Raw genomic sequence first — 26,664 nt, forward strand, 5'->3', positions numbered from 1 at the left:
ACTCAATGTGCAGCGGCAGTGAAAAAAGCGAACAGAATGTGGGGAACCAGTAGGAAAGGGACAGATAATAAGATAGAAAATATCACATTGCCTCTCTCTATATCCATGGTACGCCCACATCTTGAATACTGTGCACAGTTCTGGTCACCCCATCTCAAAAAAGATATATTAGAATTGGAAAAGGTGCAGGGAAGGGCAACAGAAATGATGAGGGGGATGAAGCAGCTTCCATATGAGGAGAGATTAAAAAGCCTTGGACTCTTCCGCTTGGAAAAGAAACGCCTGAGGGGGGGATATGAGAGGGGTCTATAAAATCATGACTGGTGCGGAGAAAGTGACTAGGGAAAGTGTTATTTACCACTTCACATCACACAAGAAGGAGGGGTCACCCAGTGAAATTAATGGCAGCAGGTTTAAAACAAACCAAAGGAAGTATTTCTTCACACAACGCACAGTCAACCTGTGGAACTCCTTGCCAGGGGATGTTGTGAAGGCCAACAGTTCAAGATAACATTTAGATAAGTTGCTGGAGGACAGGTCCATCAATGGCTATTAGCCAAAAGGGTCAGGGATGCAACCCCATGCTCCAGATCCCTGAACTTCCAACTGCCAGAAGCCGGGACTGGACGACAGGGAATGGATCACTCGATAATTGCCCTGCTCTGTTCACTCCCTTTGAACATCTGCCACTGGCCACTGTCGGAAGACAGGACACTGGGCTAGATGGACCCCAGTCTGGACGTTCTTATGTTCTTGGGGGAGAGGGCTGGGGGAGGTGGGAGTTTAATGGGAGTGAATTACTGGGGGAGGGGAGTATAACGGGGTATACTATGGAGAAGGGTGTGGGATGAGGGGGTATCTAATGTAGGTGTATTATTTTGGTAGGGGGTGTATAACGGGGTTATTATGGGGTGCATTATTGGGGGAGGGGTGTAATATGGGGGGAGGGCACTGGGGGGGGGCTCTCACCGGCCACTTGAAGTGGAAGGGCACGTGGATGGGCGCGCTGGTGGCCACAGCATTGCGGTCGGCAGGGACCATGTCGCTCAGGGCGGCCCCGAAGGTGCAGGGGGGCTCGGGGGACACGACCGCCTGGGCATGCTTGAGGCAGACGCGGAAGAAGAGGCGGCAGGGCCTGGCGCTGGGGCACAGGCTGCGGGCACTGCTGCGGAACGAGTGCACCTGGAGCTCGAACACCCCAGCCGGCTGGGCCTGCGGGACAGAGGGGGGGGGTTAGCATGGGACCCTGCCAGCCTCCCCCTGGAGATCCCCCCACCCCGACCCTCCCCGCTAACTGCTGCCCACCCCAGAGATCCCCCCAGCCCACAGTCTGCGTTTCCAGCACGTATCCCCAACCCACAGCCCAACCCTCCGGCATGCAGCCCCCACCCCAGAGATTCCCCCAACCCACAGCCCGTGCCCCCGATCGCACAGCCCCCACCCCAGAGATTCCCCCAACCCACAGCCCGTGCCCCCAATCACACAGCCCCCACCCCAGAGATCCCTCAACCCACAACCTGTGCCCCCGATCACACAGCCCCCACCCCAGAGATCCCTCAACCCACAGCCCGTGCCCCCGATCACACAGCCCCCACCCCAGAGATCCCTCAACCCACAACCTGTGCCCCCAATCACACAGCCCCCACCCCAGAGATCCCCCAACCCACAGCCCATGCCCCCGATCACACAGCCCCCACCCCAGAGATCCCCCAACCCACAGCCCATGCCCCCGATCACACAGCCCCCACCCCAGAGATTCCCCGAACCCACAGCCCGTGCCCCCGATCACACAGCCCCCATGCCAGAGATCCCTCAACCCACAGCCCGTGCCCCCAATCACACAGCCCCCACCCCAGAGATCCCCCAACCCACAGCCCATGCCCCCGATCACACAGCCCCCACCCCAGAGATCCCCCAACCCACAGCCCATGCCCCCGATCACACAGCCCCCACCCCAGAGATTCCCCGAACCCACAGCCCGTGCCCCCGATCACACAGCCCCCACCCCAGAGATCCCCCAACCCACAGCCCGTGCCCCCGATCACACAGCCCCCACCCCAGAGATTCCCTCAACCCACAACCTGTGCCCCCGATCACACAGCCCCCACCCCAGAGATCTCCAGCCCGTGCCCCATATCACACAGCCCCACCCCAGAGATCCCCCAACCCACAGTCCGACCCCCAGAGACTGTGCCCAGAAGCCCCCTGGCCCTCCCTAGGGTGAAATCCCCACATGGCAACTCCAAGCCCCCTGGCCTCCCCTCCATAGTTTGCACCCCCCCCCAACTCACAGCCTTTGCTTCCCAGGGCACAAACCCTTTCATCCCCCCCTCTAGATATCCCCCTCCCCACCCCCTGCCTCTCACAGCCCAGGGTTAATCTCCCTCTCCAGAGAAACTCCCCCCACTCCAACCCTGTCACCCCCACCCAGGGCACAAGTAACCCCACCTCCCCCAGGAGCAAAGCCACCCCCTGGACCATGCAACACCCCCCCCCCCCAGGACACCCAGCCCCCTGGATCCTGTACTCCCACCACCCCCAGGGCATAGTTTATCTCCCTCCCTCCCCCGCAGCCTGGAACCGCCCCCTTCCCTGGGCAAAGCCGCCCCCAGAGGTTCCCTTCTTTAACTCCCACCCGCCGACATGGGTCATCCCCGCCCCCCACCCCACCCCCGCACCAAGGGCCTCCCCGAGAGAGGGGCCCCGTTTTCCACAGACCCTCCCCAGTGCGTGAACTCTTCCTGGGGTCCTGCCAGTCTACCCTGCGTGCGGGGACCCCCGGGGTGAGCCCGGTCACCTGACCCCTCCCCGATCCCCCCCAGGTCAGCGCGCAGAGAAGCCCCCCACCCCCACACAGGTAAGCGCGTGGGGCTGGTGGAGGGAGCTCCCGAGCCGCCAGCCCTGCCCAGAGCGCAGCCCCCCTTGGAGAGGTCCCGGTTCCCCGCCCCAGAGCGCAGCCCCCCTTGGAGAGGTCCCTGTGTCCGCGCCCCGCAGGGCACGGCGCTCTCGGAGAAAGGTCCCGATTCCTCTCCGCCCCCCCCCCCCCCCGCGACGTGTCCCCCTTGGAGCAGACTCCCCCAGCCACACGCCCAACTCAGCAACCCCCCTTCCCAACTCCCCACCCCCCGCCCAGCCCCCCCATGGAGCGGTCACCGATCCCCCCCCTCTCCTCCCCCAGGTGCTAACCCCTTGGAGAGGTCACGGTCGTCATCCCCCACTCCCACCCCATGGCGTGCACAGCCCCCCTTGGAACAGTCCAGGTCCCCACTCCTTGTGCCCCTATGCGCAGCCCCTTTGGAGAGATCCCGACCCCCCGGATACCGCCTCTGCCCTGCGCGCTGCCCCCCTTGGAGAGATCCCAACACCCCCCCCATACCGCCCCTGCCCTGCGCGCTGCCCCCCTTGGAGAGATCTCAACACGCCCCCCCCCCATACCGCCCCTGCCCTGCCCCCCTTGGAGATAGGGTGACCAGATGTCCCGATCTTATAGGGACAGTCCCAATATTTGGGTCTTTTTCTTATATAGGGTCCTATTATCCCCCACCCCCTGTCCTGATTTTTCACACTTGCTGTCTGGTCACCCTACTTGGAGAGATCCCGATCCTGCCCTGCGCGCTGCCCCCTTGCAGAGATCCCGACCCCCCCCCCCCATACCGTCCCTGTTCTGCGCGCTGCCCCTTGCAGAGATCCCGACACCCCCCCATACCGTCCCTGCTCTGAGCGCTGCCACCTTGCAGAGATCCCGAGCCCCCCCATACCGTCCCCGCTCTGCGCGCTGTCCCCCTTGGAGAGATTCAGACCCCCCCCTTTCCCTCCATACCGTCCCTGAGCTGCGCGCTGACCCTCTTGGAGAGCTCGCGACCCTCCCCCCATACGGCCCCAGCCCTGCCCCCCTTGGAGAGATTCAGACCCCCCTTCCCCATGGATACCGCCCCTGCCCTGCGCGCTGCCCCCCTTGGAGAGATCCCGACACACACACACACACACACACCCCACCATACTGCCCCAGCCCTGCGCGCTGCCCCCCTTGGAGAGATTCGGACCCCCCTTCCCCATGGATACCGCCCCTGCCCTGCGCGCTGCCCCCGGGGAGGTCCCTCTGGGCCCGGAGTCACTCACCAGCTGTGCGCAGAGCAGGGCCAGGACGCCGGCCAGGAGCAGGGGAGCCATGGGGCGAGGAGGCGGCGGGCGGCAGCTTAGTCCGAGGGGTCGCGCCCCGGGAGGGGTCGGTACGCGCGGGGCGGGGGAAGGCAGCGGGGGGTGCCCGCCCGGTGGTACCCAGAGCCGGCGGAGGCGGTGGGGAAGGCAGAGCGGAGCGCACGGAGAACGAAGCGGCCGCCTGCCGCCCGCGGCTCTTTTAAAGCCCGGCCCTGCCTGGTGTCGGGTTGCCTGGCCCGGCTCGCCAGCGCCCGCCCCCTTCGCTCCCCCTCCCCTTCCCCTTCCCACCGGCAGGGGCAACCCCCCGCCCCAGCGGAGCGACTGGGGGTGAGCCCAGCAGCCGCTGGGACTGGCCCGGGGCCCCTGCGGCCTCTCCGGGCTCGTGGGTTCTGGGATTTTCCCTCTCGCCCCACGCGTGACCCTGCCCGGCTATGGTGCCTACAGGGCAGAGATGTGTCTGCCCCAGGGCCCACGTCTGGGCCACTGCCCTGGCCCTTTGGCCCTCCTGCTTCGGCTGCAGGAGCCAGGTGGGAAGAGAGGCAGCCGCTGGGCGCTGGGGTAATGGGGCACCCAACTGGTGACCCCCTGAGCTGGAATGGATCCGGGAAGAGGCCCATCTAGCCCGCTCTCAGGCCTCCCCGGACGGCAGCTAGCACCCGAGGCAGCCCAGGAAGGTGGAATCAAGCTGGCGCGGAGAGTTAGAAAGGGGGTGAAATGCTGGGGGAGGAGGCTGGATCTCTCTGCCAAGGTTGGTGCTAACATTTCATAGAACCGAAGGCCGGGAGCCCGTTAGCTCACCTCGGCTGGCCTCGCCCAGAGCTCCCCTCAGTTTCCCCGGGGTCCCCCTTGATTGAGCCCAATGACCCTAGGCCGAGATCAGGAACGACCCAGGTGCTATCAGGGGCAGGGAATTAATTACAGGAGGCCGGAGCAAAGGGGAGCTGCAGAGAAAGGAGAAACCTGCCCCCCCACCCTACCCCATCGCCCTCCAGCTTTAACTCTTACAACCCCGGCTAGTCCTGTTATCCACAGAAATGGTTGATCCCTTTTTGACATTTAAATTCTTGGCCTCTGCGCCTTCCAGTGGCCATGAGTTCCACAGGCTAATGGTACCTTGTGGGAAGAAGGCATTTCCTGTTTCTGGTTTTGAATCAATCAATCAATCTCACACACGCACACACACACACCCCGCCTGTCCCCCTGTCCTTGGGTGATGAGACAGGGGAGCAGACGTTCCTGATTTCCATTCTCTCTCCCCCAGTCCCCGTGGGACAGAGATTTAGCGCAGCTCCTTTCTACAGGAACAATCCTGGGTCTTTTTCAATCTCCCTTCGGGGGAGTTTTTCCAGGCCCCTGCTCATTCCCGGTGGCCCGCTCTGAACCCACCCGAGTTCTGTGCTCTCCTTCGGGAGTGGTACAGGATCTAGACAAGGCTGCTTTATATAATGGTATTAGAACGTGGTCCAGCCTCTTCTCCCCTCCCCACATTTCCTTATGAAGCCAAAGACCTATCAGAGGTGCCGAGAACCCACATCCCCAGGGAACATCAACAGGAACTGGGAGTGTGGCCAGCGCGTCTGAAAGATCAGGCAATAAAAAACGTACAGCACCTGGCGCAATGCGGGCCTGGTCCCTGAGTGGGGCTCCTAGGCACTGTAATAAAATAATAATAATAAATAATTCAGGCACCCAAAACCACCAGCCACTTTTGAAAATGTTCTGCACCTGGGAACCAGGACGCCTGGGCTCTGTTCTCAGTTCTCCCAGCAACATTTTTTCAGCCTCACTGTGTCACTTTCCCGCCCATATTTTGTAAAAAATAATCTCTCCAGGTCCTTCCCTCTCCCCCCCAAAAATCCTGTCCTCACCTGTATTTTGTAATGCCTCCCTTAGATCTTAGGAGGGTCCTGGGGGTGAATCAGGAAAATAACCATGCTGAATTCCTTCCAGGGTCTCCTTATGCAGCACAGCGCCACCAGTGAGTTCCTAAATGGCATCAGAATTGGTACAACACATGCCTGTCATTATCTCTGTTATTACATCCAAAGTAATCTATGTTAAAAGAACACCAAGGCTGCAAAGCCAAGCCCTCCAAAATTAAGACATGCTGGAGTTAAGGATGCCGGAACAACCTTAATTCATACCCTTGGAGATCTGCATTATGAGAAAGGCTTTACTTACATGATCGCATGCTGTTCCCTCCCCCTGCCCTCCATTCAGTGCACTGGATGGACAAGGCTCACTGAATGGGCAGCTAGACAGTCATTCTTTTGATCCTCACCATTCAACAGGTGGCCCCATATTTATCGGGCCTGATCCTAAACCCACCCTGAATACAAAATTATTCATTTCCTCCTGGGCTTTTTTCTGGGTCTTTCCAAACACTAATTAATTTATCATAACACCACCCCTGTGAGATAAAGGGGCATTATTAGCCCTGGTTTACACACAGGGAACAGAAGCATGGGGCGTTGGGAACAGTGCCTAGAGCATGGGGGACTGGGACTCAGGAATCCTGGGTTCTATTTCTGGCTCTAGGATCAGAGTGGGGTCTAATGGTTAGAGCAGGGCAGGCTGGGAATCAAGACTCCTGGGTTCTATCCCCAGCTCTGCCACTGACTTCCCTTGTTGACGTGAGTCACAAGCCTGCTCTGTGCCTCAGTTTCCCCCTCTAAAAAGCTGGGGTAAGGACAACACCCCGCCCAGCGAGCATTTGCCCAGCACCACGCAATCTCATCCAGATGAGAAATGGACGGCTACAAAGCACTTGGAAAAGAAACCACACCCCTCCTGGTTATGTGAACCGTGACTGGTTTACAGCATGTGAGGAGGGGGCCCAAGGAGCTGCCTGTTCCCCAATCCTCCTGTTTAATCAGCTGCGCTCCTGCCATGCCCCAACCCACAGACCATCTATTAACAGCCCCCTTTGCTGCAGCCCATCTTAGTCTTTGGGGCATCTAACGTGTCAACCTTTATAGGATATAGAGGGAGCCAACCCCCACCCCCTTTCTTTAGGCCCTCCTGCATTTTTTCTTCTTTAGTAGTAGAGTCAGACAATATCAGGGTTGGAAGGGACCATCTAGTCCAACCCCCTGCTCAAAGCAGGACCAACCCCCAGACAGATTTTTACCCCAGTTCCCTAAGTGGCCCCCTCAAGGATTGAACTCACAACCCCGGCTTTAGCAGGCCAATGCTCAAACCACTGAGCTATCCCCATTTCCTTGGTTGCAGGCCCTCCGGCCCAGCTTTGTGCTTTCTGCTTCAGCTGTATGCTAATCCCCGGCACCTGCCTTATTGCTTAAGCACAAGGCCTCCCCAGGCCACTTTCCCTTTAAAGTCCCAGGGAAAAGCCGCCCTTCCAGGCTGGTTTGGGGTCATCTTAAGGCAGCAACAGCTGTTGTTAAAAAAATCGCAACATGGCTTCCCCCCAGCTCCCAGGGCCTGAGCAGAAGAGAAAGCCAGAGAGGCCCTGCCGCACCAGCATAGGCCGCAAACTCCACCAGGGCGGAAGTTTGGGGGGGTGTTTATTTCACAGGTGCCGGCCCCGCACCCCGGAAATGTTAGGGGGCTGCAGGACCCACAGTCGTCAGCTTTCCCCTCCGCTCCGGGAACCCCTGGGCGTTGAAATCAGAGCCTGGCTCCCGAGCGGGTGCAGCTCGGTTTAGTCCGGTTGCAGGGAGAGGTTTTTATTTGGGGAGAGCCGGGGGGGAGGTGCGGGGAGGTCCTAAGCTCGCTTCGGCGTCACCTCCCCTGGCCCCAGCCTGCAGCCGGCTTTGTGCTCCATTGTCCCGCAGCTGGCCAAAGCGGTGGGGACGGGGCTGCTGAATGGAGCTAGAATTGGCCTCCGGGCTGAGGTGCTGGCTTCTGGTAGACACCTACCATCTGCCTGCCCATCCCCAGCCGCGGCGAGCCTACATCATGCAGCCCCTGGGCCGGCCGCACCCCCATCCCCTTCTCATGCTCCCTGGGCACCCCTCCCTCCCCTTGGGCATCTCCACTCTGCGCCCCCTTTTAACTAGCAAGCACCGGCGGGCCAAGTTCAAGCTGGTCCCCGCTATCTCCTTTCTCCTCCTCCCGCTCCAAGGGCCAGGTGGGTAAAGGGATTTAGGAGCCCGAAGGCAGCGTTGCCTGGTGGATACAGCACTGGGCTAGCCTCGGCCAGCTCTCTCCTTGGCCTGCGTGGGGTGACCTCGGGCCAGTCCGTCCGTGCCTCAGTTTCCCCAGCTGGAAAACAGGGTTAATCAAAGATATGTCCTGGCGGAAGGGATCTCGGGAGGTGATCGCGTCCAGCCCCCTGTGCTGAGTAACCCTAGCCCAGCCCTGACAGGGGTTTGTCCAGCTGTTCTTAAAAACCTCCCGGGAGGGGGATCCCACCACCTCTCTTGGACGCCTGTTCCGGAGCGTCACTCCCCGGAGAGTTAGAACGTTTGTCCTGATATCTCACCTAAATCTCCCTCGCTGCAGATTAAGCCCGTTACATCTTGTCCTGCTGTCAGCGGACATGGAGAACAGCTGACCCCCGTCCTCTCTATAACAGCCCTTAATGGATTTGACGACTGTTCTCAGGTCCCCCCTCAGTCTGCTTTGCTCCAGACTAAACAGGCCCTGGTTTTTTAACCTTTCCTCCTAGGGCAGGTTTGCTAGACCTTTGATCCCTCCAATTGATCCTCACGTGCACTGCCCACAACTGGACACCAGACTCCAGCTGAGGCCTCCCGGGTGATACTGATCTCCTTTGGGAGCTGCTGCTAAGAGCTTGGGGTTACTATTATTAAACACCTTGAAAATCCACCCTCAGGTGCCTCCTCTCCTGTTCGTCCCAGATACGGATAAAGCCAACCCTGGGGCCATCTCCTCCTTGCCTGGGTTTGGGCTCCTTCCCTGGGGGGAAGAAGGATAGCCCAGTGCTTTGAGCATTGGCCTGCTAAACCCAGCGTTGTAAGCTCAATCCTTGAGGGGACCATTTAGGGACCTGGGACAAAAATCTGACAGGGCCAGTACTTGGTCCTGCTGTGAAGGCAGGGGACTGGACTCAATGACCTTTCAAGGTCCCTTCCAGTCAATGGGTCTCCACATTAAGTCCCCCAGGTGCCATCAATCTGGGGTAGGCTGGGCAGGCAAGCAACTGGGGAAGGCAGACCTTTGGTCAAGGAGGATGAACATATTTTTGCAGCTAGGCTGCTGTGGGTCGGATCTCCCCTCGCCACTTTCAAGGCCTGATGGGTGGGGCCAGCCACCTGGTGACAGGTGGCTCAGGGTGGGATCTTGCAGCAGGTTGTCAACGCTATGATTCTAACGAGGAACGGGCAGGGAGGGGGAAGGAGGCGTCCGCTGTATCCCCCACACACACCCTCCCGCCGCCCTGGTGCGATCAGCCCACCAGGGTGGCGTTCTCCGGCTTCCCCATGGGCGGCGTGAAACTGGCTTTCTGCCCTCCACCTGCTCCGCCCTCAAGCCCCGTGGCCACCTCCCGGGCAGAATCCCGGCTTCACATCCCCCACCGAGCACCTCAGGGCTTCACTCCTGCGTGGCCCAGAGCACCACCCCCTGGCACTGGCCTCCGCGGGCATGGGAGGCACCCAGCTCCCACCGCAGCATGAGTAGAAAGGGGGCGGCCCCTCTCAGGGTCACGGCCACTGACTTGGGTAAGAAACCAAACCAATGGAGCAGGAGGGGCTGGGATCTGTCCCAAGGGCTTGAAATGTCCAAGGGGCCAAGTAGCCCAGTGACTCGTAGCTCACCAAACCCCCTCCACCTCCTGGCTGGGTTTCCTCGCGCAGATCTCGGTCCCCTCTGGCTCCCCGGCCGCCCGGGAGCCCCTGCACAGCGGCAGGAATGAAACAGCTTCCTGGCAGTGTTAAAACACCGGGGATTCCTTCAGCAGCGCGGGCACGGCCGGCGTGCTGGGGCCACTTCCTTTTGGAATCTAAATGGTGTTAATTACAACATCAGACACCGCTCCCCCCCATGCACCCCAAACCCCGATCGCATCCCTGCCATGCAGCCCCCCGTGCACCCCAAACCCCGATCGCATCCCTGCCATGCAGCCCCCCGTGCACCCCAGCCCCGATCGCATCCCCGCCATGCAGCCCCCTGTGCACCCCAGCCCTGAGCGCATCCCCACCATGCAGCCCCCTGTGCACCCCAGCCCTGATCGCATCCCCGCTATCCAGACCCCCATGCACCCCAAACCCCGATCACATCCCCTCCATGCAGCCCCCCATGCACCCCAGCCCCGATCGCATCCCCACCATGCAGCCCCCTGTGCATCCCAAACCCCGATCTCATTCCCGCCATGCAGCCCCCCCGTGCACCCCAAACCGCGATCGCATCCGCGCCATGCAGCCCCCTGTGCACCCCAGCCCCGATCGCATCCCCGCCATGCAGCTCCCCGTGCACCCCAGCCCCGATCTCATCCCCGCCATGGAGCCCCCTGTGCACCCTAAACCCCAATCGGATCTCTGCCAGGCAGCCCCCCCGTGCACCCTAAACCCCGACTGCATCCCTGCCAGGCAGCCCCACTGTGCACCCTTAACCTCCTGCACGAACACTTGGAAATTCTCCTGGCTGCAAAGGCCAATGGAGAGACGCCCATTGACCCCAGCCGGGGAACTGGCCCCATTGACCCCAATGGAGAGATGCCCATTGATCCCAGCCGGGGATCTGGCCCCACTGACTCCAATGGAGAGATGCCCATTGACCCCAGCTGGGGATCTGGCCCCATTGACCCCAATGGAGAGATGCCCATTGACCCCAGCCGGGGATCTGGCCCCATTGACCCCAATGGAGAGATGCCCATTGACCCCAGCCGGGGATCTGGCCCCATTGACCCCAATGGAGAGACGCCCATTGACCCCAGCTGGGGATCTGGCCCCATTGACCCCAATGGAGAGATGCCCATTGACCCCAGCTGGGGATCTGGCCCCATTGACCCCAATGGAGAGACGCCCATTGATCCCAGCCGGGGATCTGGCCCCATTGACCCCAATGGAGAGATGCCCATTGATCCCAGCCGGGGATCTGGCCCCATTGACCCCAATGGAAAGATGCCCATTGACACCAGCTGGGGGCCCGGCCCCATGGACTCCAGTGGAACTAAATTGATTTCCGCCACCAGTAAAAACGCTCCAATAATGTTTGGAGGCTTGGGCCCATCCGTCCCTAGCGCTGAGTTTGAAACAGACCCTCCCCACTGCCAGGGGCCCTCCTGGGGCTAATGGGTTTCCCAGGAGTCTCCGTTTGGCGGCCGAGGCGTCGGAGCATCCCACAGGCAGCAGGGAAGGTGCGAGAACCAGCAGGGGCTGTAGGTCCTGCCTGTGCCCTCTGGGTGTGAACAGCAGCCCCCCGGGAAGCGCAGCTGAACGGGAGACACACTTTTTCACACCTGGACACATGGACCTGTTGTCTCGGGAAACCCTCCCTGGGGTCCACCCCCCTCCCCATCCCATTCGCCTGCCACAGCCTGGTAACACCCCGCAGCATGTCACGCCGGGGCTCGAAAAGTCACACCTGGCTGGGTTTGCAGGGAGGCTGGGGGCCAAAGGCCAATCTCACGCTCCAGGCCCTGGAGTTAATTATACCCCCGAGGGCGGGAATTGCTCCGGGAGTTCCCCTGCTGGAACTGGGACTGGAAGGGGCTGATTCAGAGATGGGGGGGAGAACATGTGAACCCATGTGGGATCTGGCCCCATTGACTCCAATGGAGCGACGCCCATTCACACCCGCTGGGGATCTGGCCCCATTGACTCCGATGGAGCGATGCCCATTCACACCCGCTGGGGATCTGGCCCCATTGACTCCAATGGAGCGACGCCCATTCACCCCCGCTGGGGATCTGGCCCCATTAACTCCGATGGAGCTATGGCCCATTCACCCCCGCTGGGGATCTGGCCCCATTGACTCCAGTGGAGCGACGCCCATTCACACCCACTGGGGATCTGGCCACATTGACTCCAGTGGAGCGACGCCCATTCACCCCTGCTGGGGATCTAGCCCCATTGACTCCAATGGAGCGATGCCCATTCACACCCGCTGGGGATCTGGCCCCATTGACTCCAATGGAGCGACGCCCATTCACACCCGCTGGGGATCTGGCCCCGAGCATATAAATATCCACAGAGCGGCTTGTGGCTTGGAGCCCCCGGCTAGGGGGCGATGGACGACTGCCTGGCTGGCGGAAACCTGACCAACTTGTCTTGAACTCCCTCGGGCCATCCAGCGTGTGTTTAGACACCGCAGGGGGACCCGTAGCCCCAGCAGCCTACCAGGGTCACAGGCCCAGCTGGGACGTGCAGGTGCGGGAGCCAGAATGGCAGGGGGTTGCACCGTGCGCCCTCACAGTGGCCAGCCTACTCCCGGGGGTCCCCGGCACCCTTTCCCGTCCCTGGGCCCCCACCAGCCAGCTCGGCGGGCGAGCGTTCTATTAATCTGGGCCCTGGGAAAGCAGCCAGCGCTGGCCTCATTAAAGACCCCGATGCCGGGGATTGTGTACAAACATTGCAGCGGCAGCAGGAGACCCCCTTCAGAGAAGTCAAAACATTGCCAGGGCAACGGGGGCAATGAAAGGCAGGCCGGGGAGAGAGCGAGCTGCCGTCTACGGCGCCGCCGCCACCTGCCAAGCGCCGTCCCAGCTAGTCTCACCTCTGGGCACAGTGGAGAGCAGGCGCTGATCTGCCGGTGTCTGTACGGGGGCTTTGAACCACAGCCGAGAAAGGCAGGATGTGGGGGAAGCAGCTCCTTGGGGTTGTTACCGTGCTGGCTGGATCGAACCGGAACATGGGCCAGGGAACGAAACCCACAGTATCCGACTTTCTGGGTAAATTCTCACCTGGTGGTGGTGGGGGGGGGGGGATCAGCACGGCTCTGTCAGCGCCGGCGGAGCGACTCTGATCGGCACCAGCTGGGGATCTGGCCCTGAACGAGAAGGCAGGGGAACTTCTAAACTGAATCCTCTTAGCAAAAAATGACTGAAATGAACCCGAGTTTCCTACCTGTCTGCATGCAGGTATCGTGATATCGGTGGGGGAGGTGCCGGGGTCCTGGTCTGTGACCAGGGCTCCTCGGTGCGTCTGTGAGACAGATGACAAATGCCCCCTCTTTGGGGCATCCTAGGAGTGAATCAGCTCCAGAGCCGCGCTGCTCAAAGCTGTTACTGTTAGGTGTGTTACTGTGGCACCTAGAAGGTGCGGCTGAGATCAGGGACACAGGGTGAGAAACAGGGCTAGGGCTGGGGTTACTGGTGAGCAATTATTACATGCATTACGGTAGAAATTGGGGCCCTATTGCACCAGGCACTGCACAGACAGTGCAAGAGGCGGCCCCAGCGAGCTCACAGTCTAATGGGTTATTCTGCCCATTTTACAGATGGGAACACTGAGGCCCAGGAAGGGGAAGTGACTCACCCAAGGCCACGCAGGCAGCCTGTGGCAGAGATGGGCATTGAACCCAGGTGTCCTGCCGCACCACCGACGCCTTATTCACCCCTTTCCCCAAGATCCCGAAGCTCAGATGTCCCACAACAGCAGAAAAAACCTCCCCAAAGAGGAAACCAACCAGCCGGGCCTGATTTACTGCTGCCGCTCGATTTCCTGGGAACACGTGGGGGGGCTGTGCTGTGGAGCACAAGCAAAGGATTGTGGGGCCGGCCTGTACATGCTCAGAAAACACCACCGCATCACCCGACAGCTCCCGCGGCTGGCACTGGCCGAGCGGTGGCAGTTCCTGCCATTCACAGCAGGCTCCTGGGGAAAGCAGGGTCCAAGCCGCTCACGTTGTTTGCCCGTCTCCCCTTGCGACACAACGGGGGGCGAGGGTGTCAGAGCCCCCGGCAGCAACAGCCAGGGGATGCTACCCCAGCCCACGGCAATGGACGGCTCTCGACAGGCAGGACTAGATGGTCCGGCGGCAGCCCGCGTGCCTGTCCTGCTAGCCCGGTGCCCCCCGAATGCAGCGCCCCGATAGATCAGTAGGAAAACCGTTAGCCAACACCTGCCTGGCAGCATGGACCGCATCATACAAACGCCTGGCGGGTATAAGAACTCACCTGGCTTATCCTGGCCCCAGGTATTCTGCTCACAAGCTAAGCGACATCCCACCATACCCTGGCAGAAGCAGGTAGAAAACTTTTCAGTCTCAAGACATGCTTAGTACAGACTAGGGACAGGGGTGCTGGAACGGGGGGGGTGTCAGGGGAGCCATGCCCCTCCCCTTTTAGGGGGCTTCTGTCACTCCTGCCTGGGGAGCTGCCGCCCCGGAGCAGCACCTAGACAAGGCAAAGGGAACGAACAAGTTAAGGAACTGGAGCAAACTGATAGGTTGGCCCGTGGGGACGTGTACAAAGTTCTGTAATTTTTAAACTCAGCCTAGAAGCTCTCCGAGCGGTAACGTGGCGAGCCGCCGTCAGCATACAGAGAATTTACCAGCTGGCCCCTTCCTTCCTGTATGCTGCTCGCTGACTTGTAGCGACCCTCCTGCCTGCCACATCCCTCGATTTCATACCGAAGCAAAGCGTGGTCAAGCAACGGACTGTCCCCTGGGTCAACGCACAGCGCCTTCCGCCCGCTAGAACCGTACCTCCATCAGGCGAGCCCATCGGTACAAAACCCGAGTGACCGACCCAATGCTAATCCTCGCCAGCCCTAGCTCCGCCCGCCGGTAGAGCTCAGAGAGATTTCCCACGGAGGTCAGGGTTGTCCCTGTTTCATAACTGGAGAAACTGAGGCACAGAGAGGGGGGGAAGCGACGTGCTCAACATCACGCACCAGGCCGGACTAGAACCTAGGTTTCCGGCGGCTCAGGGGCTGTCTACACTTCCAGTTAAGATGGGGCTGCAGCACGGGTCAGCATAACCATCGCCCGTCCCGCTCAGCCCTGCCCCCAGACTGACAGAAGCCCCAGGGTTACTGAACCCCGTGGGGGGAAGGTCACTCAGCATTAGCCAACCACACCCCCTTGGGCCTCCTGCTTAAACAGCAACACGTGTCCTGCCCCTTCACAGCCTCGGTGGGTACACGGGGGGTCGGCGGCTCCCTGGGCCCCACTAAAAAGAGGCAATGAGCATTGTGGGAGGGGGCAGGGCCTGATTTGATGCCGCTGGGATCCAGAATTCAAGGGATTCTCCGAACTGCCTGCAAAGGGGGATACGGGACCTGTCCCCTCTAGGGAGCGCTGGCTCCAGTTCAGTCCCAGGGCAGGGGGACAAGCTGCCCTTCTGCCCTTAACGCCCAGGAAACCCATCGTGTAGAAGTTAAACAGCTGTTGAACCCCACCCCAGAGGTGGCTGCATTTCAGCATGGGCTGAAGCAACGGCCCACCCAGCAATGGCTGCGAGGCCCTTCCAGGCGAAGGGCTCCTTTGAATTGCTAGGTCATTATTGCTCGGGGGTCCCGTTGGATGGGGCTCATCCCCTTTTCTTCCCATCCCCACCCCCCACCACCCTCTTTGCAACTGGGGCTGTCGACCCCGGAGGCAGTGGGGTCTCACTGCAGCAGCTCCACCCAGTCTCAGCCCTTCCCGGCTCTGCCCTGGGAGCTGTGGATTCGCCAGGCCGAGCTGGGCAGCTGGTGTAGAACTTTTCCCTCCCCGCCTGCCAAAGCCGGTGGGTTAAGCTGGTGCAGCGGGGAACCGGCCCTGTGAACTGTCCAGCCCTCCCTGCCAATCGACTAAGGCCAGCAGGGATCAGCGCCGAGGCCCAGCTGACCTGCTTTCCTGGCCCTGACAGCGGTCAATACCAGATGCACCAGAGGCAGGTGCAGGAAACCCGCATCGGGGCAGCAGCGGACTGGCAGAGCAGACTGGCCTCCCGGCTTGAACGGTCCCTGGCAAGTCGCCTTCCTTCAGCAAGAGATGGCACAGAAGGAATCAAGCGTCTGAAATCCCTCCAGCTCGCCTCTTCCACCCTCATTCGTGGGTGCGACTTCCTTCCACCTCAGCGCTGCAAAGGTGTTTAGTGGATAGGGGGAAAGCGGTGGACGTGATATATCTTGACTTTAGCAAAGCTTTTGATACGGTCTCTCACAGTATTCTTGCCAGCAAGTTAAAGAAGTATGGGCTGGATGAATGGACTATAAAGTGGATAGAAAGCTGGCTAGATCGTCGGGCTCAACGGGTAGTGATCAATGGCTCCATGTCTAGTTGGCAGCCGGTATCAAGCGGAGTGCCCCAGGGGTCGGTCCTGGGGCCGGTTTTGTTCAACATCCTCATTAATGATCTGGACGATGGGATGAATTGCACCCTCAGCAAGTTCACAAATGACACTAAGCTGGGGGGAGCGGTAGATACGCTGGAGGGTAGGGATAGGGTCCAGAGTGACCTAGACAAATTGGAGGATTGGGCCAAAAGAAACCTGATGAGGTTCAACAAGGACAAGTGCAGAGTCCTGCGTTCAGGACGGAAGAATCCCATGAACCGCTACAGGCTGGGGACCGACTGGCTAAGCGGCAGTTCTGCAGAAAAGGACCTGGGGATTACAGTGGACGAGAAGCTGGATATGAGTCAGCAGTGTGCCCTTGTTGCCAAGAAGGCCAACGGCATATTGGGCTGTATTAGTAGGAGCATTGCCAGCAGCTCGAGGGAAGTGATTATTACCCTCTATTGGGCACTGGTGAGGCCACACCTGGAGTATTGTGTCCAGTTTTGGTCCCCCCACTACAGAAGGGATGTGGACAAATTGGAGAGAGTCCAGCGGAGGGCAACAAAAATGATTAGGGGGCTGGAGCACATGACTTATGAGGAGAGGCTGAGGGAACTGGGATTGTTTAGTCTCCAGAAGAGAAGAATGAGGGGGGATTTGATAGCAGCCTTCAACTACCTGAGGGGGGTTCCAAAGGGGATGGAGCTCGGCTGTTCTCAGTGGTGGCAGATGACAGAACAAGGAGCAATGGTCTCAAGTTGCAGTGGGGGAGGTTTAGGTTGGATATTAGGAAACACTATTTCACTAGGAGGGTGGTGAAGCACTGGAATGGGTTACCTAGGGAGGTGGTGGAATCTCCTTCCTTAGAGGTTTTTAAGGTCAGGCTTGACAAAGCCCTGGCTGGGATGATTTAGTTGGGGTTGGTCCTGCTTTGAGCAGGGGGTTGAACTAGATACCTCCTGAGGTCCCTTCCAACCCGGATATTCTGTGATTCTCTGATCCCAGAACGCATTCACAGAAGAATCTCGCATAGGAGCAGAGAGGTTATTTCCCCTCTGTGTTTGGCCCTGGTGCGACCGCCACTGGGATCCCGTGTCCGGTTCTGGTGCCCGCAATTCCAGGAGGACGTTGGTAAATCGGAGAGGGGTCAGAGAAGAGCCACGAGAACGATCAATGGGTAGAAAACCTGCCGACTAGCGAGAGCCACAAGGAGCTCGATGGATTTAGCTGAACGAAGAGAAGGTGCGACTTGGTCCTAGGCTGCAAGAGCCTACGTGGGAAACCGACATTTAACAATGGGTTCGCCAATCTATAAACTTCGCTCCCGTGGAGATCGGATCCGCAATACCCGCATGGATCTGAGCCCACGCTGAGGACTCGCTCACGCGGGTGCGGGCCGGTGCTTCGCACAATCGGGTTAGAGCTGATGCCCCTAGCTGCTGTCTCAGTGCCCCAAGCGAGCCCCGAGCGTTTGGCAAACCAGAGTCAGGTGGTGGAGGCGCAGACTGGCTCTCAGAGGCCCTTTTCCAGCAAGACACCGGGCTACAAGTCATACAGCCCAGGGCCGGGACAGCAGGCCAGGGGGCGAAGTCAAGTCAAAGGTTCAGGAAGCCAGTTCGTGTATCCGCAGCAAACAGGAAGCAATGAGGCAAGACCTTGGCTGGCCCGGGACGGGGGGGGCCTGGAAACGGAGAAGAATATAGTATAAATCAGTTGGGCACTGGAGCCAGCTGCCCCAGCGAGTGGCCGGCTAACGCTCTGACTCACCAGAGCTCCTGGCTCTTAAAGCGACATACAAACCTGAAATCACTGAGTCCCACTAGCCGTCCGCTGAGACGGAGGGAGATGGAGGAGAGGAAAGTGTAGAGGTTAGAGCAGGAGGCAGACTAGGGGTCAGGCTTCTAGTCTCCACGATCTAGGCCCAGTGACCCCCATTACCAGTGTCTGGGCACCTGATGCTCTTCAGTGTATTTGTCCTTAACCCCCCCCCCCCCCCGTGCCTCGGTTTCCCCTCTAGTTTGGGGCAGGGACTCTAAGAGCTCACAGGTTCTCTCACTGTGTCTGTGCAGCACCCAGCCCAACAAGGCCCTGATTTCGCCTGGGGGAAGAGGGGACGACCCCCACTCCCTAGTGCAGAGAGAGCCCCATTGCAGCCAGCTGGGGTTGGGCGCCTCTGTTCAGCCTAGTGGGGGGGGGGCATCAGCCCCAAGAAGCCGGGAGGCCTGCACTGGAGGGAAGAATGAGAATTTCCTGCCTCCCTCCCCCTTCGCAAGCTGGCCTGCCGGCAGATGCTGAACAAAGCAGGAGCCGTGCTGACCCATCCCACCCAGACTACAGCTCGCGCTCCCCCTTCAAACGCACAGCCGGGCCTGGGGACCCGATGCATGGAAGAGGCGGATTCCTATGCCCCCGTTGGGTGATTGTCTCCCAGTAACACGTGCAAGGGGCATGAAGGACAAGGGCCGGGAAAGGCTTGGTCATCGCTCCGCTTTCACTGAATAAAAGCAGGCAGTCTCAGGCTCTTCGGGCTGCAGATGTGACCCAGACTGCCTGAGTCTGCAGAGAGCCTGGGACAAACGCTCTGGGAGTGGGGAAGCTGCCCCAAATGTAATGGGCGCAGCGATGGTGCCTGAGTTTGCAAAGAGCCTGAGCCAGTTGCGGGGAGGGGAGCTCCACCCCCTTGGGCCAACTCCAGAGTCCCAGGCAAATCCGTTAAATGCCAACGTGGTCAACTTCTTTCACTGCTGATCAAAGCCTGTCAGGGAGGAGTTTGTTACAAAGCCCCACAGGCCCATGGAGTAAGTGCTCGTTTCAGGGAGGGGTGTAGCAACACGTGGGGCTAAAACGGGGGGGCAGAGGCAGTTAATTCAGTTTCCCCCACAGGGGGTGGATTTCAGCTTTCAAAAGCACTCAGCACCATTGCGGTTCGGTACCTTCCCCTCCCTGCACCTGTCGTCAGTCCAAAGTGCCCGATACCACGATGCATTGCAGGGCACCCTGTTCTACCCAGGGCACAGCGCCAGCCCAGGCCAAGAAAACTACTGTATGGGAGAGTCCTTCTCCGGGACAAGGAGCGTCTGACTGCCCGTCTCCCCGGCAGCAGGCCAGGATGGGCAGAAACACCCTGGCCGGCCTAGCTGGTCCCGCTGCCGAAAAGCCAGGGCTCGGCCGGTCTGTCCTCGGGCCTCAATTGAAGGGGGGAGCTGGCCCTTTGCCGCCTCCTTCCCGACTGCGTGGCACCTACAGTGAAGGGAAGCTTGGCTGCTGCTACATCTAGAGCCGCCCCCAAGCCTCTTAGCTCAGCTTTCACAAGCTACCCAGGTTCTTACCGGACGCCCAACGGCCACAGTTGCGGAGCAGCTGAGCTCTTCCCTTTATTATTATTAGTAGTAGAGGTAGTGCTGTGTCAGGTGCTGTACATTTTAAACGCTATTATGTGTATTACGGTAGCATCTAGGCACCCCAGTGTGAAAGGCACTGTCCATTTTTAATGCTATTAGGTGTATTATCGTAGCACCTAGGAGCCCCAGTCAGGCACCCGGAGCCCAGTGTGCCAGGTGCTGTACAAACAGACCAGAAAGGCAGTCCCTGCCCCAAAGAGCCGACAAGCTAACCGTAAGACAGGAGGTGGAGACTAGCTCTGTGCATCTGCAGACCTCAAAGCACTTTCCAAAGGACGAAATGTCTCATTTTACGGGTGGGGAAACGAAGGCACGGAGACGCGGGGGGATTGGCAAAGGTGACCCACTCCTGACCGCCAGTCCCCCAGCCCATGCTACCTCCTTGCGGAGCCTCAGACAGCTCCATCAAACTATTGCTAACAGCACCGAGAGGAGAGGTCAGGGATCGGTGGGGGTGAAAGCCTTCTAAGACACTCTGGAAGTAGCGAAAAGGGAGAGAGAGAGAGAGAGAAACATCAACAACAAAAGAAACAAGCAGCTCCAAGTGAAATTAACAAGCATCCCCTAACAGGCTAGAACTTTGCAACTAAGATACCCCAACGGCCTTAACTCTGCCCCCATAGAGCTGCTGGCCTCCAACCTTCCCTTCCCAAAGTGGGGAGAATGGGGGATGGGCTTGTAAATACATAGCAAGGGAGTCAAGTGTGAGGCTCATTCCCATGAGATCTGGCTGCAGGGAAACCCTAAATGAGCGAACATGAAGGCACAAGAAGGAGCGGTGGGGCGGCCCAGTGCCGTGGGCATCAGGAGACATGTCTTCTCTCCCCAGTTCTGAGCTGCTGCAAGTCCTGGTCCCACTCCGTGCCTCAGTTTCCCCTCCCACCTCATCTAGCTCTCAGGGATTTTCTCTCATTAGGTGTCCGTGCGGGAGAGGTGGCCCCTATCCCGGTGGGGTGTGTGTGAAGCACCTGGCAGGATGGGGGCCGTGACCTCAGTCGGGGGCTGTGCAGTGCCTGCTGTGAGCCTGGTAGGTGCTATTGGGAGGGCTGCAGGTCACAGGGGGCACTGGTAGACTCCACTCTTTTCTGGCCTAGTCAGGGGTGATTGCATTCGCCCCGCTGCTTAGCGCTCCTACCTGCACAACGGAGGGCAGAGCCGCGGGGCACCGGCTGACCTGTGTGAATGCAGCACTTCGTCCCCCCCTCCAGCCAATTCACACCCTCCCGCCCCGCTCATGTGGCCGCCTGGCGCGGGGCCTGTCCCAGGGCATGAGTGGCCAAGCGCTGAGATCATGTGAACCTGGGGGGTGGCGATTTTCCCTTGCTCTGAGCCCGGTGCCCGGAACGCGCTTCCTTCCTGCCCTCCTGCTGGGAGGGATGAGGCGGCTCCTTGCACTAATCACGGGCAAGATCCCAAGCGCTTTCGGCACTGCGGCCCCATGGGGCAGCAGGACCCACATGCCGGGGGCTCCCCGCCTGCCACTCAGCCGAAGCACCCCGGGTAATCCAGGCCCCCAAACAGCAGCACCTCAACTGCTAGGAAGAGGGTGCTCCAGGGGGAGGGTAACACGGAGCTGGCAGGGTTCAGCTGCCCTGGTGAACGTCACACCCTGGGCTCTACACCCAGCTGCATCCCAAGCTCCGGTGAGAGACAGGAAAGCAAGGAATGGGGGAGCCCATTGGGGCAAGCAAGCCGCATGGCTCTACCCCAGCAGAGGAGAATGGCCCAGGGGGAGCCCAGGACGCCTGGGTTCTATTTGTGGCTTGCCGGCTGACCGTGGGCAAGTCACGAACCAGCTCCATGCCTCAGTTTCCCCTCCTGCCCTTTGGTTACACTTTAGGGATGGGATCATCTGGGCAGCGCCTGCCACGGAGAGCATTGGGCCTGGCAGCGGCAACCGTCGCACTGGGCAAGCTGCAGCCAGCGCAAAACGCCCTGAGCTCAGCGGCTCTGCTCGATTTGTAATTAGTCAATTGATTTTTTGGGGGTCTTTTTTTGCCATGTCCGTGACCCTCTTTTCACCGCACAAGCACACGAGGGCGGGGTGGGTGTCTTGGTCCGGGCTGCCTAAGCGCTACCGTAAATCACGTTACATTTACGCCAAGTCCCAGCCAGGAGCTCGGAGAAGCGGGTTCGCTCCTGCGGAACGGCCTTAGAGCGGTAACCGCTGAAGTGTGCGGAGCTGGTTCCTCCCCTCCCCGTCCCACACCCGCTCCGGCTGATCTGGGCCCCAGGGGACACAAGAGCAAAAACTCAGTTTGGAAAGCAGCGTCTGGCTGCACTGCGAGGCTGCTACACGATCAGTAACAAGAGGGGCTTTGGGGGAAAGACAGCAAGTCCGACAGCAGCTTCTTAAATGCTCCACAAAGTTGCACAGGTTGACCCGGTCCTCGGTGAGGGGCAGCCACCTCTCCTCCATTGCTGACTCCAGAGCTAGTGGGGCCCTGTGCTGCAGGGAGTGGGATAGCTCAGTGGGGGGCGCTCTCCCTCGCCATCAGTGCTGACCCCAAAGCCCCAGCATAGGGTTAGGGGGCGTTGGGCTGCAGGAAGCAGCGTGAGCGGCTCAGTAGGAAGCGCTCTCCCCTCGCCCTCAGAGCTCACCAAGCCAGGGCTGGGGCTGCAGGGGAGATCTCGGCAGAAAGGCTCACATTGGTGAAGATTCAATACATCTGCTCCCGTTAAGGAGGGAGAAACCTCCTAGTCCATCCCTCAAGCATCCAAGGACTCCTCCAGCAAAACCAGCGTTGACCCTCTGGCTACTTCTAAATCCCATCCTCCTTCCCCCGACACAACCGGAAAACAACCGGAAGCGGGATCTCTCCAAGGGCCCTGACGGCGTTGGATTGGCGTGGGATCTGGGCACCTCCCTGGCTGCTGGTCATCCCCAGCCCTCGTTCTACCTGGGAAGCAAAGGCTGCTGGGGGTTTGAACGCAGGGATCCGTGCCTGGGATGCGGAAGAGATCAGCTGATGGCAGGAGCCAAAGGGCAGGCTGGAGTAACCAAAGCTTTTCTCCCTCTATCTCCTACAGATGCATCTGCCTCCTCCTTCCACCCTGGAGAAGGGGGGAAAAAAAAAAAAAAAAAAAAAACCAAACAGCCCAAACTTGTTCAGAACACCCCTCCACCCCGGAGGCAGCTTTTCTAAATACAGCACCTCCGAGAGAACCAGGTATTACAGCCCCGTGTCCTGTTTATGTTCAAAACAACTCAGTTGCTTATCTACCCCCCGCCGCCCCATCCCTCCCCAGCAGCCCCTGCCAAGGCAGGATGGCTGGTTCCGCCTGCCTTGCTGTTTGTTTTGTTGGCTGGAGTCAAGTGTGGGAAAGATCGAGGCTCAGTTCCTGACGGGAAGTGCCTTTTATTTCTCCTTATTCTTTCTACGAAGAATGAGGAAACAACAAAAATGGCAAGGGGAGATCACGGGCTGAATTAACGAACCCTGGCTGAGGGAAACGGGACAGCAGGGAGAGACGGCTCTTCCCAGCTCACCCACTCCCTCGGGCTAAGCAGTGGAAACAAGAGGCAAATGTTACATTCAAATCCTAAATTATGTTAATCCCATTAACAAATGGGATGGGACAAAGCAGGGAGGCGAGGGAAATTATTCTGATGGGTGAATAAGATATCCATCGACTTTCCAGCTGCACCGGCAGATTGAGTGGGTGGGCTGGTAAATGTCATCCTGGCGCAGTGCCGAGATCTCACCCTGGTTTGCTGAAAGCCAGTTAAACTTCCAGGCGTGCAGGAGATACCGGCGTAGCCACGCCAGCGTGTACCACGCCGTAATCTCAGTTCTAGCCGGCAGAGCCCGTCTGAACTGGAATCAGAGTGAACCAATCCCACCAGGTTAAGGAAACGCTGCGTCTGCTCATCCCAATCTGTTTACTTTCCTGTTTACATCCAGCTTTGGTCTTGGGATAGAAACTAGGACCTGTTTTCCTGAATCAAAACAGGAACACTCCCTCTTCCAGCCGCTTCCACAACTGCAATTTTAACCTGCATCAGGCAACTAATACACAGGGATTCACCACACTTGGAACTGTCCTTCCCCATCTGTTTCCTTTCAAATAATAATACACAAGTCCCCATCCCAAGCGATGGCAGACTCTAAACACAGGAGGCTGTCAATCGCTTCCGGTCACTTCCTTCCAACTTCAGGAAGGGATAAGAAAAAAACCCAAGGATCTTACTTAAAAATTCAAACACATGCTTTTTTGGCTCCAAATCTACGGTGGGTTTATTGTTGTTAGAAGCCCCCGGCATTTATACTTTACAATAATGCTTAGGACAAAAGCAAGGCTGCTCCGGCCTCACACGATCATAGACCTTGCTCGATGGGTTGGTGGCCAATCTGCCCAAGTCCTTGCCCTCCCCCCAAGCACCAAAACGCAGACTGAAGCCAATCTATTTAACAGGGAGCAGGCAATCCCGGCTCTGGAGTGGGAAAGGTCAGTGCAGTTGGGGAAATGGATGTCAGACAAGAGGTGGGAGCGTGCTACCTAAACCTCCCCCTAGCAAGGCCGGCGGCAGGGTTCGGGGAAGGAACGTTTAAAGGAAACGGAAGAGGATTTCAGGAATTCTCTGCTAACTTGGGTATGTAGATGGCCGCTCCAACGGAGGGCAGAAGGCCTCAGTGACTGTCTGTAGTCTGACCCCATGACAGGCAGGGGTCACACTAGCCCTGAAATGGGAGGGCCAGATGGCCTCGTGCTGGAGGTGCATTTTATAGGTTAACAGCTATTCGCCCCTCTTGTTTCTACATTCTCCCGGTGCGTTGGGGCCAGACGCCCCTGCCCATCCTGTCTGGCAGGGAGCAAACCATCGGGACCGCTTGCTCCCCTCGCGCTGAGAGACTGGACGATCTGTGCCCCATCTACCTCCCGCCGCCCTTCCAAAAGACTGTTTGTGGCCCCAGCTACACCAGTCCTTGGCAAACCCCGATGGGGCTAAGGCGGGTGCCCTCTCGTAGTGACTGAATGGATCAACTGCCCCCCGTCTCCCCCCCCCAAAGGGAAGCCACCATCCTACCCCCATCCACGACTAAGTGAGAAGAGCAAAGCAGGGAAGCGTCGTAAGCCGCCTGTAGAAAGATGACCCTTTATTTGAGGCGTGCGTACCATGGGTTTCATACACGCCAACAGGAGCAGCACGGTCCTCTCTCTCGTCTGAAGGAAACACGATACAGAGGGGGGTGAGATCTAGAAGCTAATTAGGGACTGACCCTCCCCACCCTCCTTTTATTTGTACTGAGGTAAGTCCATTTCTCTGTAGACACACAGGCCCCACTAGGCCACCGTAGAGCCGGTGTGGGAATCTCTGCCGGCCGGCTCTCCACCCCGCAGAGGGGGTCTGGAAAGGGCTACGTCTGAAGGCAGTTCTGCAGGCCTTGTAGATGGGACGCCATTGCTGGAACCTCACCCCCCCAGACCACGCTGCTCTGATGGTCCACAAGCGGGTGGGGCTGCACAGGAGAGAGTCACTGTTGCTTGGACCGAGGCCATAGCCGGCTTGCCAGGGAGCCCAGGAAAAGCTGCTGCTTCTTGTTCTTGGACAGGTCGGCGAGCCACTGCTGTTCCTCCTACACGCACAGGGAAAGACACAAGGCCTGCGTTACTGGGGTGTGCTCCCAACCCCACACGGCCCCAACGGCACCGAGCTGAGGGCTTCCTCGAGCCTTCCAATATTAGCCACTGTCTATGCCACAGCTACCGGGCGGTGAAGTGATCGTCCAAGTTCCCACAAGGAGTTGGTGGCAGCGGTGGGAACAGGCTGAAGATCGGATTGCCACCCCTGTGCTTTCACCCCCAGCCCATCCTTCAACAGACGACGCACAAGCGATAAATCACTGCACCAAAATCCAACGGGAGGTGATGGCTCTTGCCAGCACACATCCAGCCAGGCTGAGATGTGAGTGAGCATACACTAGTTACACACAGGTGAGCCTGTCACGGATATGCTCCGCACCACGGTGAGCCTGACAGGTGAAATACAGTTGAGGGGCTCGTGGGAATGCTGGTTTCTTTTCCCAACTCTGCTGCTGGCTGGCCTCGGGCAAGTCACTTCCCTGCTCCGGGCCTCAGTTTCCCCGTGTGTACAATACCGATCTCCTTTGTAAAGCTCTCCCAGATCTACTGACAAAAAGCTAGGGCTCTATCGTGACGATCGTAACAACTACATTGGTTGCGACACAGCTAGCATTAAAGCGGGACAACCCTTAGCGTGGATGCAGTTAGCCCAGTAGCAAGGTACTTATCTCGGGAGGGCTGATTTCGGTAAGTTTCTAAGCCGGCAATAGGATACCTGAGTACAAAGCAGCCCCCGAAGCCTTCCTAACGCTTCCCGGGGAAGGACTCGGCCAGTGCTCCCAGCTGCACCACCCCCTCGCGTCGCTGGTCATCTGTCTAGGGTTTCCATAGCGCTCACCACAAGCAAGCGGGGAAGATGGGGCGGGGGGATCTTGCCACATTTTAACAGATTAAAAACAAGACACTCTATTCTATTCCACGTGACTAGCGAGTAGGAACCTACCCTGCTCCCAACACCCGCTCCTTATCCTTGCTGTGTCTAAGCTCTGTTCTGTCTGCGCAGCATCGGCACAAAGGGGCCCCGAGCTCGTCGTCACCCCATCCGCCAAGGCTCTGAGGACAGACTCCACGCTGCCCCCTGCTTCTGGGGCGGCAGGAGCCGTGAGATCGGCGCCCTTACCTGCTCCAGCTGAGACTGCCTGCGTTTGAACGCTTCCAGCGGGTCGTCCTCCATCGAGTAGTTCTCCAGCACCGTCCTGACATCCTCGACCCCGCTCAAGGCAATAGCTGTCGGGCAACGAGAGGCGGGGAAGGAGAGGCTGAGCATGGCCGTGCAAACACGTCAGACAAAGCCAGTCTGGGAGGCAGGGATCTGCACTGCGTGCGTAGAAGCAGCATCGCGTTCCTGCTGGGGTCAGAGGGTCTAGACCCAGGGGTGACGGATTCGTC

At 59.0% G+C, this 26,664-nt stretch overlaps 2 protein-coding genes across 2 annotated transcripts in view; both read right to left on the reverse strand.

Moving 5' to 3' along the window:
- Positions 1-4,303, reverse strand: part of DLL3 (delta like canonical Notch ligand 3) — a 272,756-nt gene extending 268,453 nt beyond the window's left edge. Inside the window, exons 1-2 of the mRNA XM_054009867.1 lie at positions 4,120-4,303; positions 970-1,212 (exon numbers count right to left, since the gene is read on the reverse strand). Of these exons, the coding sequence (XP_053865842.1) occupies positions 970-1,212; positions 4,120-4,170 (294 nt within the window). The 5' untranslated portion in view covers positions 4,171-4,303. The remainder of the gene's footprint in view (positions 1-969; positions 1,213-4,119) is intronic.
- Positions 4,304-24,773: 20,470 nt separating this feature from the next.
- Positions 24,774-26,664, reverse strand: part of TIMM50 (translocase of inner mitochondrial membrane 50) — a 49,259-nt gene continuing 47,368 nt past the window's right edge. The window contains exons 10-11 of the mRNA XM_054009624.1: positions 26,396-26,502; positions 24,774-25,268 (exon numbers count right to left, since the gene is read on the reverse strand). Of these exons, the coding sequence (XP_053865599.1) occupies positions 25,167-25,268; positions 26,396-26,502 (209 nt within the window). The 3' untranslated portion in view covers positions 24,774-25,166. The remainder of the gene's footprint in view (positions 25,269-26,395; positions 26,503-26,664) is intronic.

The sequence above is a fragment of the Malaclemys terrapin genome, chromosome 20 (genome assembly GCF_027887155.1).
Source record: "Malaclemys terrapin pileata isolate rMalTer1 chromosome 20, rMalTer1.hap1, whole genome shotgun sequence".
Lineage (NCBI taxonomy): Eukaryota > Metazoa > Chordata > Testudines > Emydidae > Malaclemys > Malaclemys terrapin.